The sequence below is a fragment of the Ammospiza caudacuta genome, chromosome 12, assembly GCF_027887145.1.
Source record: "Ammospiza caudacuta isolate bAmmCau1 chromosome 12, bAmmCau1.pri, whole genome shotgun sequence".
Classification (NCBI taxonomy): Eukaryota; Metazoa; Chordata; class Aves; order Passeriformes; family Passerellidae; genus Ammospiza; species Ammospiza caudacuta.
In genome coordinates this window covers 6,227,073-6,241,901 of record NC_080604.1, presented here as the reverse complement: position 1 = coordinate 6,241,901, position 14,829 = coordinate 6,227,073, and the positions used below count along the sequence as shown (strand labels likewise).

Here is a 14,829-nt window from a genome sequence, read left to right as displayed (position 1 = left end):
TGCCTATGATTCCTCTCTTGAGAGAATTACCAGAAAATAGCTATTAGGAGGGAAAGGTGAAAATGGAAAACCAAACAGAAAAGATGCACCGAACTAGTTCCTACTGCAAAGCAATAAAATATTAAATAATTGAGATGAGAAAAGCTGCCAGGAAGAGGAAGGGACATGCAGACAAGCTGCTGCCAGCAGAAATTGCTTTGAAAGGAGATGAATTGTCTTGGGCTGCAGTTTGTATGTAGACACTCAGTGCAGAGCCTTAAGGAAAGGGTTTTGCCAGTGGTTAAAAAAAAAAAAGGAAATAATTGTTATAATGAGGAAAAGCAAAAAGAGTGGTCCAGGCAAATTTAAATATAGATAGTAATGCTTTTTTGTGCAAACAGTTGTTATTACTTAGCTCTTTGTATTAAGCATCAGTGGTCTGCTGTAGTGAAAACAGCATAATTTTTACATTTTCCTACATCCCAAAGAGTGCTGGGGAAGAAATGTGTAATGAGGCTGAGCTCTGTTTTGGAGAAGAGACCAAAAAACAGACAAACACATTGCTACAAATTCAGAATGATGTTTTTATATCTACTTTAAAACATTTTCTCTCCTCTTGGGAAATAGTACATTAAGGTAAAAAACCCAAGCAAGGCTTCTGCACACTGCACTGTAAATGAAAGGGACAAATTGACTTCTGAAATGGTTTGGAGCTTGATAAATTTCTTACCCAAGCAGCTCATGCTGGAGGCTGAGTGGCTTTCAGCATTACTGCCTTGGACATGTGCTGGATTACAAACCTCCCTGAGCCTGCTGGTGCCAAGAGTTGTTTCCCAGGGAGGGTAAGTGAAGAATTGCTGAAAGTTCCAGTGTTTTTCAAGGGCTGAAGCAACAGCATGCACCAGGTGGGGATTAGCAATCAGAAGGTTGGAGCAGCAGCTGAAATACCTTTTGAGATGATTCCAAATTCTGAATCCAAAAATGTTGCTGTGTTTAATGGTTGTCAGCAAAGGAGGAGCAAGCAAAGGGTGACAGTGGGGAGCTGTGGACAGCAGGAATAACAACACTGCCAGCAGAGGGGTCAGACCTAGAGGTAAACACAAGGAAAAAGTTACTTCTCTTTTAATCTGACAGAAATATAGAAAGTAATACTTCTAAGTAAATAGAAATTGAAGGCTCAGATTTAAAAAGGGATTAAAGCTTATTTGTCTGTTTTAAAGTATTTGGGATTTCTTCTTTTCTTGAATACAAAAGACACTAGTCTTGCAACTTTGTGACTCATCTTTAATACCTCAGTTGGTTTGCTGAGTGGAAGTTACTGGAAAATGATGTGATAATTGATGTAGTTTGGATTATAGCCAATGATTATACCCCATTGTGAGATATATCTTGGGATGAATGTCATGGAGTGATCCAGTTGAGAGTAGCAGCAGAGAAAATATTACTGTAAAGATGGTAAGCTCAGTAAGGAAGGTGCCAGTAAAGATCAAATAGAGATAGGTAAACTGATATGGAGAAAAGAGATTTGAGAGTTGTATGTTTCTGAATGATACTGTTAAAGAGCACAAAACCAAATTGTTTGAGCATGAAGGAAAAATTAAATGTATATGGAGACAACAGAAAGTCTGTGTCATGTTGGAAAGGCAGTATAAAACAGGACAGATGAAATTGCACAAACAGGGATGGGAAGAGACAGAAACTTGTAGGAAAAATGCAACTACTGAAGGGCATCAAGGACGAAAAACCAAAAGAATAATTCTATAACACTTTACCAGCAAAAAAAAGCAAAAAAAAAAACCTTTTTTTTTTTTTTTTTTTTTTTTTTTACAAAATGGAGAAATAGCTGAACAGATTAAAGGGGACATTAAGCCATGAGCAGATGTTTCCAAGATAGCTGGAGTATTTAATGGCTGCTTTGCCTCAATCTCTCTAAGAAGGTCAGCTGCAATCCGATGACAAATGTGAAAAGTAGTGGAACAAATAAACTACTTGTTAGCACTAAGAAGCTAACAAGGTGGTAAGTAAAAGTCAACATAGATTTGTCAAGCACAAATCACATCAGAGCCAAATAATTTTGTTCTGTTATATGGGAATGCACCTCCTGCCTCAACAGAAGAGAAGTATTAAACTTGATGGTATAAAGAGATACAGGCTGCATTAACTGCTCTAAAGGAGCTGGAAACTGGTAGACAAAGGCATGCAGAGTGTTATCTGTGCTAGAAAGATGCAACAAATAAGAGAAATAGTTACATTTCTTGACATTTTTAGCATGATTTTGATAGTGAAAATAAATTAAATTCAGTGAAAGATTGAGGTTTAGATACCTATACAATAACTCTATTTTTCTAGGAAATGGAATTATGCAAAACTTAGAGAAATGACACATTCAGAGGTATGATAGTGGTATTTTTTTTCTGAAGAAAAGCTTAAGTCCATTCTATCTGTCATAAAATCCCAGAGTGGTTTGGGTTGGAAGGGACCTAAAAGGCCATCTCATTCCTCCCCCTGCCATGGGCAGGGACACCTTCTGCTCACCCAGGCTGCTCCAGCCCAGCCTTGGACACTTCCAGGGATCCAGGGTTTTTCTGGGCAGCCTGTGCCAGGGCCTCCCCACCCTCGCAGGGGAGAATTTATTCCTGATATCCCATCTAAACCCACTCTCAATGTAAAGCCATTCCCCCTGGTCCTCTCACTCCAGCCCTTGTAGAGTCCCTCTCCATCTTTCCTGTAGGCTCCCTTCAAGTTCTGGAAGGGGCAGTTAGGTTACCCTGAAGCCTTCTCTTTTCCAGGCTCTCTCAGCCTTTTGAGTATGGAAAAGGATAAATAAATTTGTCTTATTTTTTCTTTATGAAGTTTATGTTTAAACATGTGAATGTTTTTCATTCTGCCTGCATCTTCAAGCAGTTACCCTATTTTACACACCACTGGGATTTAAAATTTTCTTGTCATCTAGAAATATCCTTAATTATGGAGAGTGAATAGAACAAAAGAGAAACTCTGATGTGATTGAATATGAAGATCTGGGGGCCTAAGCAGTAATTATGCATGGGAGATGTGTTGTGCATATTTCTGCTGGTAACTCCTCCACCTGCCTCCTCCTACTCACTGAGCCTTTGCCATTCCCGTTATAGCACCGACCTCGTCGTGACTGGGCGACTGGGAGATGTGCTCAGTGCCTGTGCTGCTGCTGCTGGGACTCACTGAGCAGGTCCATGTGGGCATTCTCATACACAAACTGTTCAAACCCTTGGTTGAGAGACCAGGTGTTCTCTGCAGTGTCCGTTTTAAATATCTGCCATGTCTTTGGGGTGAGACAGGATTGTAAACACTGCAACACGGGCTAGGAGTTTGATTGGGAAACCTCTATTTCAGTGTTAAAATCTAAAAGCTGTAGCCAAAATGAGAAAAAATATAAGCTTGCTCTTTAAAGCTCTTGCTAATAGGTGATACAGAAAGATGTTTTTTGTGGAAATGTTCTCAGCTTGTGGGTGGATGATGGGGAGAATGTGAGCAGTACAGTCTGTCCCAAGTCTTGTCTTAAGGATTTAGCACCATTGACAAAGCAGTTCTCAGGAGAGAAACATGGTTTGGAAACATAATTATGGACTGAAAAAAACGCCCTGGGTCTCCAGCAGGATAGTTGGATTCAGCTGCTCAAAAGTCATCTGACATAAAATCATCTGCCCCTATTTTTCAAGGCTGAGTCAAATGTTCAGTGGCAGTGTTTGGCTGTTAGTACTGCTCTGCAGTGGGGTTTGGTGGTAACTGCAGAGGCAATGGAGATAATGATTTCCTATTTGTAACTCCTCTCTGCATCTTGGGTCATTTTCCAACCAAATTATTTTCTGTGATAAAAATCAGCAGACAAATGTGTAAATAGTTCAAGATACTAAAGGGATAAAATTATTAGAGAACGTAGTTATCCATTTAAATGTGTCCTTGTAAACAAGTAAACCAAACTGGGTTTGGTTTAACCAGTGTGTGAGTGTTAGAAGTTTTCTTAAGCTGCTACTCATTTGTACAACCTAGTCCTGTAGAAGCCCCAATAGTGCACTTGAGTGGCCAGGGGAGGCTGGAAGAAGAGAATGTTTGTGCCAGTGTTTAGGTAGAGTAGAATGAAATGCACCACTTGGAAATGCTGGATTTAGAAATGATGAATTTGTAGGGAATTTGGTTTTCACTCTTTCTGTAGTAGGAGTTTGAGCCACAGTATTCCTGGTTCAGACGTCAGAATACAAATCTGTACCAAGCTGCTGAAGGTTACCCTGACAAATTTGACAGGAATCCCTCATCTCTGTTTGTATTTGTTGATGGCCGTTAGCTCCATGGTTCTCATCATCATTTAGTCTTTTTTTTTTAATTCCTTTTTAACTGTCAATAGGAATGTGTATCAGCTTCTAAAAAATGTTAGCATGAGCAGTGTAGCTAAAATTACATTGTGCTTACACATGCCATCTTGAATAATTTTCCTGTAGCACTTGCTAATTGCAGACAATTACCACTCTCAGGAGCTTTCATTTCAAACACTGTGCCAACATGTGAAATGCAATGGCAAATTTCCCACAGGTCCTGTCCAAGAAGGGGTTTGAGTCCCCTCAAAGCTCTGATGTGCAGGATCAGATCCTTAAAGCAGGAACACCTGTTCAGAGCAGCCCTGCCTGCCCAAGCTGTAGAACCTGTACATGTTCTGGACACCAGAATCTGCTTGGGCAGATGAAGAGGGGGGGCAGGTGGAATAAAAAAGGGTAAGACTGGCATTAATAAGGTCAGAAAGAGGAAAGAAGGGTCACTGGGTAGATAGATATGGTTGAAGTTGAATAGTTGAAAGAGAAGTTGTTAATTAACGTGGAGGGATCTGCAGTAAAAACTGTGTCAGCCTGACTGCATTCTCTCCCAGGATATGGGACTGACATGAAGATCCTTTTTCTGAATGGTTTCTCTCAAGTAATGGCTCTGGGAGTGCTGGGACCATGTGTAAGCATTTATCCCCAGTTAGTTGCTTTAAAATATTATCATGTTCCTTTATTGCCAGTTGCTATGTAAGGAAGTAGAAAATTATATTTTACTTTTATTGTGCAATATGCACTAAATTTTCCTTTTGTTATGTTTTTAATAGCATAACTATTTTAAAATAGAAAAGTTATCTCATTCACTGTCAGCATAATGATTTGGCTGCTGGGAAAAAATAACTTTGTATCACTCAGAATTATTCCTTTAATATTCAGAAAATTTTCTTAGGGATTAACCTTACCAACTAATGAGTTTTTTCTTCTGCTTAGTCATGAAAAAACCCATCTTTATATTTTTACCTGTCTTTTAGCAATCTGATCTATTGGGATAGCTAATCCTCCCTCAGCTCCTCCTGTACTTCAGTTTGTTGTGGCTTTAGTATTTCAAGGGAAGTATTTTTCTGAGTTTTGTGCAATAGATAAATTCATAGCAATAGTAATGGGAGCAGCATGAGCTTTTCACCCTTCTCAAGGTGAACTTCCTCAAAAGCCAAGCAGGCATTAAGAAATATTGCTACCCACAGCAAAGGCCTTGTTCTGCTCACTGCAGTGACCATGGAAAATCTGTGTGTCTCTGAAGTCTGCTGCACACAGACAGCTGGGACAAAGAGCCTTTCTGGTAGAATCTAGAACTTCTGAAAAATGCAAGTTTTGTCATCACTGAAGGCAAAACCTGTGGAGTATTTTATAAGGCTTTTTGGTGGCTAGATTTTTAGGAAAGGACACAGGAGGAATGATGCATTTTCATTTTCTTTATTGGTTGCTTCAATTGACTTTCATTACCTGGATCTCTCTGGAATCTGCATTTGCTTGGTTTTCCTATTTATTCTCTGTCTTAATAGTGTATGCAAAAGAAACTGCTACTGTCTGGATTTGTGTTTGAAAGTTGCTGTAAGACATGTAAGTGGTGTTATTAAATTTTTTAATTATTTTCTATAAGATTACTATTTTCCCTAGTTCCTATGGAATTATTAATATGTAGCTATTCCAAAGCAGGAGCTTTTACAAATATCCATCTTATTTTGAATGTCTCACCACCACCGTCCTCCTTCCACCATTAGTGGGGGCTTTTTTTTTTTTTTTTTATGTGGTTGGGGATCAAGTATGACATACAAATAGGCAGGGATATAGAGTTTTCTACAGAGTTATTTTGATTTTTTAGCTGTTAACAGAAAGAAATCAATGAGTTGCAGGCATTGGAACTTCCTCCCTTTTCCTGCTCAGGAGGAATTGACAATGTGTTGTGAACACACAGCTGGAAGAAATTCTGCTCACGTGAGGGGCAGCGGGGAAATCTGTGTTGTTTAAATGTGTAAGTGAGCTCAGAGAAAGCACTTCCAAGTAATTTTCTGTCTGTAGGAAGGCTCAGTGGATGGAATCCTCTTGTTGTGCTTCAGCTCTTTCTGTGGGGAAATTCCCCCTCAAAAGCCAGGTCTGTGTTCCTGACAGAAGTTGTCATGTGCAAAGCTCTTGTAGAGCAGATATTAAACGTGACAGCTGCTGTACCAGACCTCAGAACCATTAGCTTCTCCCAGGGTAGAGATGGTGATAAAATCCTTATTCTAAAAAATACCTGTAATCCAAAATTAGAAGTCTTCCCTGCAAAGCTTCCCTCACCTGCCACCTGGCAGGGTCAGTCTGCCTTGCCTTCCATTAGTTAAAATCACCATCACTGGGGAATTGCACTCAATGACTGAAGTCTCTCTCTCTCTCTTTTTTTTTTGCCTTTTCTAGTTGACAGAATTCCTTTCAGGAACAAAAATATGTACCTTTCATGATGGAAATAACAGAAAAATCCTTATGATGGTGTCAAATGTTCAAGTGTGGCAGAGTCATGAGAAGCTAAGGAGAATGTAATTGGTGCTTAGCTCCCTTTCCCCTGCAAGCCTCAATAACACTTTAACATTGTGGTGGTTTTCCCTTGAACGTGGCAAGAGAAATGACAGGTAGTTATTTTCACTATTTTCTGTTTCCATGGAAACCCAGTGTTTGCAGTAACAGTCTTACTGTAAGCTCTGTAATCCTCCCCTGGGGCTTCTCGCCAATGTGGTAATTTAATAATTCATGAGCATTAAGCCCGAATTTGCTAGGAAGCAAACTGTGTTGCTTGGAGCCGTTTTCTCAGGGCCAGATTGATTTCCCTCACAGATTCAGTGTTCTTTTCTCTAAGATGTCTTTATAAAATACACTCCATAAACCAAAGCAGTGTACTGTGCCTCAGTTGTTTGTGCAAGCGGGGTTATTGCAGAGCTTCTGGACAAGACAGCTCAGGAAAGAACTCTCCTGCCTCCCCCAGCAAAAGAAAGGGGAAAAACCAAACACACTGGGTGAGCACTTGCCTGAAAAGGAAGATTGTTAAGCAGTCCATGAGTCACTGCTGAGACAGTGAGCAAACTGAAAGTTCGGCAGAGGTGATGCTCCTGTCTCCAGGCTCGGCAGTGACCGCTGTCCATGATGGATTGCTCAAACACTGCTGGGATCTGGGACATGCTGGTGGTTTACACTGGAAGTGGGAATTGAGTTCTTCACAGACATGGGTCCATTCTGTGCACATGCTCTGGCTTCCTCTCACACTGAGAATGGAGACTCATTCTGTGGAGCTCTGGGAGATTTTGTTATTAGGTCAGTCTTACAGCAGCTGTAAGAACCTAATTTTTTTCCCCAAGAGGATGAGCAAAAATTAGCAATTCTAAAAGATAATCATGATGAACAGAAAATAAACTTGAAAAGCTTTTTCAGAGGATACTCCTACTGCTTAAATAATCTTTCAAGAGTAAAACCAATTCTTTTTCACAATGGGAAATTACTAAAATGTCATTATAGGTGCGTGCTTTCTTCATGAACATGAGACCATGCCCATGAAATAGAGTTCAGAAGGCCTGAAGTGAGGCTTGTTTCCTTTTTAGAAAGTTCCTACAGAGTGTTCTCAGAAGTATCAGGCTGCAGTGCTGTCCTGATGTGACCGTTTCAATCACTGACTGTGGTAATGTTCTTGCAGTCGACAAACTTGAGAGATTTGAACAAATTTCCAAATTCCAATTTCCAGTTTGGCCAATGGAATGAAAATAAAAGTCTATTTTTTTCTTCTGTGAAGTTGTGCAAGCAAATATGAGAAGTCTCATGTGGTTATCATTAACTGTATTGCAGGGTGCAGCACAAATGGAAAGCCAGGACAGTAGAGCCTGATTTTCCCTCAGCCTCCAAATAGGATGGTGGGGCAGTAATTGCTTTCTGGAAAACTGGCTAATGCTGCTTTCCTGGGGCTTTAAAACTTCGGCTCTGCTGGGTCAGTGCACTTCCTTTTTGATACAGGAGCAACTTCCCAAGTTAATCCATGCACATATTAGCTTGACCAAACTGTAAGGTTTTGAGACTGTAGCTCAGTTTCTCTCCCCTTCCCATTCCCACCAAGCCCCAGGGATCTCTTTCACGGTGTTTAATTCATGTTTTGAAACAAGCTAATTTTTTAAAGAAAATGCTTTGATCCTATACCAGTAATTCCTAACATAATTCCATTAATCTGGCCAACATATTGTTCTTGTAGAGCTTGTACACACAGGGGCAGGAAGAGTGCAGTGTTTGATGGCACTGTTGAGGTAAACTTCCTGACATGTGGTGTGTGCACCAAGACTGGGATATTTTGAGGGGAATTGTTGGCAAGGTTTAATTGCCATAGAGTGACCAGCTTATCCCAAGCTCTCTCCTGGATGGGCTGTGTGGAGCTTGCTCAGGAGATTTATCTGGGACAAAATAAGGTGCTTTTACAGTAGCACCTTCAAATGTTTATGGTGCTCGTATGCCAGCTCAAATGTTAGTCTAGAATTATTGTCAGGCATGTTAACATTCTTTAAAGAAAAGATAGACATTTTTCAGGAAGGAGGGCAGAGGAGAAATGAAATAATATCATGGTTATCATTTGTTTTTTAACCAGTAACACTGAGGGGAGATGAACTGTCCTGGCTAGGTAAGTGCTTGTAACTTATTCCTGCAAACTTCTGGCTTCTATGGCAGCATTTTCAGATTTTTGTTCCTGAGTTTGTATTTTGCATGCAGGCAAGGTTTTACATTATACTGAAAATGTCAGAAAGAAACCTGGAGAGGCACCAAGAGAAGATCAAAGTCTAAAATACAAGTTGTCATATGGTCTTTTCCACTACCACATTACCCCTTCCCTGAGCACTTCATGTGTCATGGACCAATATGTATTTTTAAAATAACCTGTGTTCTTAAAAGGGTTGGCCACATGCTGAATTGTGAAAACCCAATTAAATACAGCTTTTGAGAAAGGACTGAGGTATTTTAATAATATTGGGGGTTTTCAGTGTTTCCCCCAGTTTTCTCTGGAAATAAGAAGCACTGAGGAGAATAAGAAAAACTAGGGGGCATTTGTATATTTGTACCTTCTCCCTTTCAGTGGCACATTGGAATGGAGAGGGTGAAGGAGGTTTTGTTTCTGGGAGAAATAGCTCCTGGACCGTTACTTAAGACGAGGGAAGGGTATAAGATGTGAGGTTTCTGCCTAAGGGGATTGAAGCCCTAATGTGCTGCTGTTACTGCTTCAGAAAACCAATCTCCTATTCTTTGTTAAAGAATTAATTTTTTTAGTCTGTGTTCTTTATCACCAGTCTGTAGGGGGATAAAATATAAGAAAGATAATGTAGAAGGTAATCTTACCCCTAAGGAGCTGCAGCTGGGCCAATTATCAAAGATTAGGAACAGGCCTGACTTTAACAGGCCCCAGCTGTAAGCAATGAGAAGAAGATGCTATAAAAGAGTGGGGTGGCTGGCTGAGAAGGGGAACTGGAGTCAGTGGCTGCTTTGTGAAGAAGAAAGAGTCAGTGCTCTGAGGAGTTGCCCTTGAGAAACACCAAGAAGGTTTGGAACTCTTGTTTCATATGAAACTTGAAACAGAAAATTGAATTGGAGACTGGTGTTGTCATCATATTGCAGGTGCCCATACTTTGGCATTATGCATCCATTAATGCTGTACCTACATACCCAAACTGATGCTCAGTCAGGATTTTTGCCTTGAAACCCCCCCCAGTAATGAAATGTGCCCATGAATGAATACAAGGGGCTCACCAGTCCAGCCCAAACTCTTTGCCAGCCCTTTCCTTTTGTTGTCATCTTCACACTTTGTGTGAAGAACATCCCAAACTTACCTTAACAACAAAAACTCCCTGGGGGCACAGTGCCACTCCTGCTCACCAACAGGGAATTTTGTCTCTGTTTGCCCCCTTTTTCATGCTGAAAATGTTACATCCCAACCCAGTGATGGCTTCCTTTCTTTCTGCAGAGTTCAGTATGGTTCTGCTTTTCAGTCACTTTGGGGAAGCCAAGAAGTCAGATAATACTCTCCTTTCATTTTTCCTCCTTTTCAAGTGAAGGAACAAGAAGCTGTTTGACTTTGCTTGTCAGAGCAGTGGTTCTTATATTTGACTAGCTGTAGCAATTGCTAATCATGAGAGTGATTGTAAACCCTGGCTTAGTGCTGCACAAGAGGTGGTTTCACTATGATGTGAATTAGCACAGGAGGAGATGTTGCAATTAGAGTAATTGAGGCTTACTTATAGCATATAGGAGGAAGAGGAATAAATAAGCTTTTGTTTAAGATACTGCTTCTTATGTGGCACCTCTTGGGTCTGAGCTCAGCAGGGTAAAATGTTAATTTTTTTCTCAGTTTTGATGAATTTATCTCCAATTTTATGCAAAAGAACTGATTTTGTTGTATATTCAGAATAGCTGAAAACTTTTATTGGGTTGTTGGTTTTAGTTGTGGGTGTTTTGTGGGTTTTTTTGGCTTTGGGCAGCAGTAGGATCAAGCAGTCAGATTGCATCTCAGTACCTCCCATGCTTCATTTCCACCACATTTGGCAGTTATAACTACTGGGTTTTTAATTAATTTCCACATGGAGTTTATTCAGATTTGATATTTCAGTCTTACTAAACTAGGATTTATTGTTGCCTGAATTCTGTGCATGCTCTCGTCCTTGTGCAGAGAATAAAATTGAGGAAAAGACACACTGGAGACTTAACTTTTTCCATTGACGTAGCTCTTAAAAGAAGAAATTAAGCTACTGAATTCCCATTAAGTTTCTTGACCCTAAATATGTTTATTTTTGTCTAAAAGCAGACCTGCAATGATAGATGAAGGCAGTGGATTTTCAGGTCATTGGAAACAGGGTTATTCTTCCAGATTTGCTTTGACATAGAAATAAATTTGCAGTTGTAAAATGGGAAGCAGCTGACTAACTAGTTCATAATGTGGGTCACCAGTGTAAAAAAGGTTCCAGTCCTGTTCCAGCAACCCTGACAGTATCAGCACCACTGAGACCTTAGCAGAATAACAACAGAACAGCAGAATAGTAGTAAGCTGTTCTTGATCAGTAGTAATATCAAAGATTAGAGGAATGCTGGAGATGAGAAACAAACCCACAAGTTTAGGAGAAGTGATGTGAAAGGAAAAGAGGGAGAGCTGGAGCTGGCTTGGTCCTTTGGGGTGGCCTCTTGGCACTGCTGCCTTGTCACTCTCTGCCTCCTGTCCTTGGATCTCCTTTGGCCAAATGCCTCTTCCTGTTCCACAGTTCTCAAATGCTGCAGTTGACTCAAAGTCCCTTTAATTATTTATTCACACAAACTCAAGAGGACTCTAAATTAAGGGAAGGAATGTAAAGGTTGTTACTACAGTGGTGCTGGAATAAGGGAACAGGTGATCAATAGGCAGCTGAAGGGTGGTGGCTGCTTCATTTCTTGAAAAGCACTGGAATAGGGGGACAGGAACCAGATTTTCTCCATGGCTTTAACAAGGAAAAGATGAATTGCAAATGTTAAAAGATTTCCACTTATTAATGGAGGAAAACCTTGCAAGGGACCATCAAGTGAATCTCCAGGATATCCCTCTTTGGGTGCTTTAAAAGCACACTAAGCAATCTTTTGTTAGTGAATGAAACCCATACAGGCAGCTCAGCTCAAAGACTTGGCAGCCCCTTCCCTGCCATTGTCCGAGGGACAGTCTGCACAGGATTTTGTGGCACATAGTACTGCATTCAGCTGCTGTATGAAAATGAAATGCTCATTAGAGCTGAAATAAAATAATTTTAAAAACCCATTTTCAAAGTTCAAGGCTACATCTTACTGGAAATTTCAAATACAATATGTAACATTGATTTGTGTTAGGTAGATATAGATAGCTGTGAAGATGTAACGTTGTTGTAATGTGACTGTCAGTGTAACATTGTGAAGGTCTAGTATTGTCCTGCTCTCCACTTAACACATCACAAAATTACTGAAAGAATGGATTTTACCATGTCATTAAAGCATTTGGTGAAATGTTCTTAACTTACTGACATCTCAAAAGAATTTTGAAATCTCTGTTTCTTATGGACTTCTTTGTGGCATTTCAGCAGTCTCTGAGGTTATAAGCATTGGTAGCAAATTAATTAAAATTATAAGTGAATGGGGTTGTGGGATACATGGAGATTGGAGTAATGGCGAGTGAAACAGCCAGAGAGGGATGATCTGGATTGCTGAGCATCATTTACTTACATAAATTATCATGCAAAGGTGTATAATGAGATGTATGGGTCATGCTTGAGAATTAAGGACCATTTCAACAAAAGTAATAATTCTGAAAATATCTCAGTGTTTATAATGGACAGGTCACATGATCTCACAGCATAAATCTGTGTGGAAGGGCTAAGAGATGATGTCTGATAAATCGCAGTTAGACTGAGCAGGAGCTTGGCTTCACCTATGTGGAACCCCCAGATGTGTGTGTGTTCATGGTGCAGGTGGTCTCAGTACCAGACTGTTACAATCTTACAGCTTTAGAACTGTTCCTGAAATACTGTTGAAAAATTTTGCTGTGGGTGAGTTCTACAAAATTATTCCAGCACTTTTTCTTGGATTTTTTAACGGTGTTTAATTGCTTATTTGTGTGTGGGGATATCACTGCTATCCCTGCCCTGCAAAAAATGAGTTTCTCTAAAGGGCTCTTTAATGCAGAAGGGTGACAAAAAGCAGTGGCTGTGCACTGAAATCAGGCATTTCCCATGGTCCATGTGCTTTAACAGCAGGGATGAGTGGCCCTTGGAGCAAGCTGCCAAAGGAGGTAGTGTGAACTCTGGGCTTTCATTTTCTTCAGGCCAAGGATGGATAATGTACAGGCAAATGTATCTAATGAAGGTTACTGGAGTTGATACAGTTGTACTGGATAGGATTGAAAGGATCTGTGATTATTGGAAGATTTAATAATATCTCTTGAAAGCTCTCTCTTTATTTCTGTGAAAATCTAGGAAGAAAACTGTGGTCAGTACTTAGAGGGCTGTTGCACACTAGGGAAAAATTGCTCATCAAACTTACTTTTACACATAAATTCTCTGTCTTAGGAAAAAAATATGAATGTCTATGTCTTACCATGCATTGTGAGTATTGTTCATTTTGCAGTCTGGCTGAACGTGCTGGTTTTATTCATCAAAGGGCTGCTTAATTTGATTGGTAAGAGTTATATAAATTGAACCATAATGTATTTGAATTAATGTCTTGCTTCTAGAAATGCTCTATGTTGAAGGAGATTGCTTAATTGGTGTTCTTGTAACTTCTAGTTTTGAGTGGATTTTAATGAACTCAGATTTACCAAAGGCAGTGTACCTCTCAGCAAGTTTGCCTTAGCCTTTGCCTGGAGGAGCTGTAATGTGTACAGGTTCTGTGCTTCTTATGTTCACATTATTTTAATGTTATTGCATCATGAATATGCATCACACAATGTTTTCACATGCAGACTACTTACTATTAGAAATCTGTGCTATTCCATGTAATTTTGTATAGACAGTGAATACTGTTGTATAGACTTTGGAATTATAATGACCACTGCATCTTTTTTAATGACACCCAAATCTACCTGTTTTTTTCTGTTGATGTACAGGAAAAGCTGATTGGTTTTTTACCATTGTTTGTTTTTCAGTGAGAGGTTCATGGTGAGGTTAAACAAGAACGGAGGCCCCAGGAACCCGGAGAAGATCGATCGAATGTGTGCACTTTTCACAGTACGTGTCTGCTCCCTTTCTTCTCCCCTCACAGCAGTGGGGCTGGAGGTTTCCTGAGGGGAAGGAAACCCAGTTCTTCCTCTCCAATATAATCACTAAAGGAGAAATAATTTCTAAACTTTTATGGTTTTGACTAAATGTTAACATAGAAAGTGAATGTACTTGTAAATTATCTTTATGGCTGAGTATTCTGAAGTACTTGCATTTGTTCCTGCAGACAGTGTGAAATTTTGAATATTTTCATTGGATGTGCTATGCTCTTTGATAACTGAGCATAGGAAAAGGCTGTGATGGCCCGAACATAAAACAAGACACTTTTTTCTGAATGAAAATCAGACAAGTGTTTTCCCTTGTCCTGTCCCTACCTGCCCTTGTATGAAATTGCTTCTGTGCTGGTCTTAAGTTGTGTTTAAAATTCCCTCAGAATCAGATGTCAGACCATCATTTTATCTGCTACTTCTTTTCAGAAAGAATATGAAAATCTAGAGACACCGAAACTTAACAGCTCCTCACAGAATAACTGTAAGGCATCTCAGATCCCAAGTGTGATAAACACCTTCCATCATGACTCACCTTTAGTTAGTGCACATGCTGGAAGCTCTGTAGCAGAAGTATTTTTACCTGCAGTGGAGAAGAAAGATGGCAGAGCTTTGGTCCTGGCAGTGACACTCTCTGAGGTCAGGCAGGGCTGGACACTGAGCCAGGCATGGTCCCCAGCACTGTTCCCTTTTCTCCCTTAAGAAGGCAGCAGGATTCCTCCTCTTAGGGAACAGAATAGATCCAGGTGTAAGGATGCT

General features: G+C 40.0%; 1 protein-coding gene across 1 annotated transcript in view; it reads left to right on the top strand.

The window, feature by feature from the left end:
* Positions 1-14,829, top strand: part of DOCK3 (dedicator of cytokinesis 3) — a 185,266-nt gene that overhangs the window by 79,235 nt on the left and 91,202 nt on the right. The window contains exon 10 of the mRNA XM_058812859.1: positions 13,951-14,032. Within this exon, the coding sequence (XP_058668842.1) occupies positions 13,951-14,032 (82 nt within the window). The remainder of the gene's footprint in view (positions 1-13,950; positions 14,033-14,829) is intronic.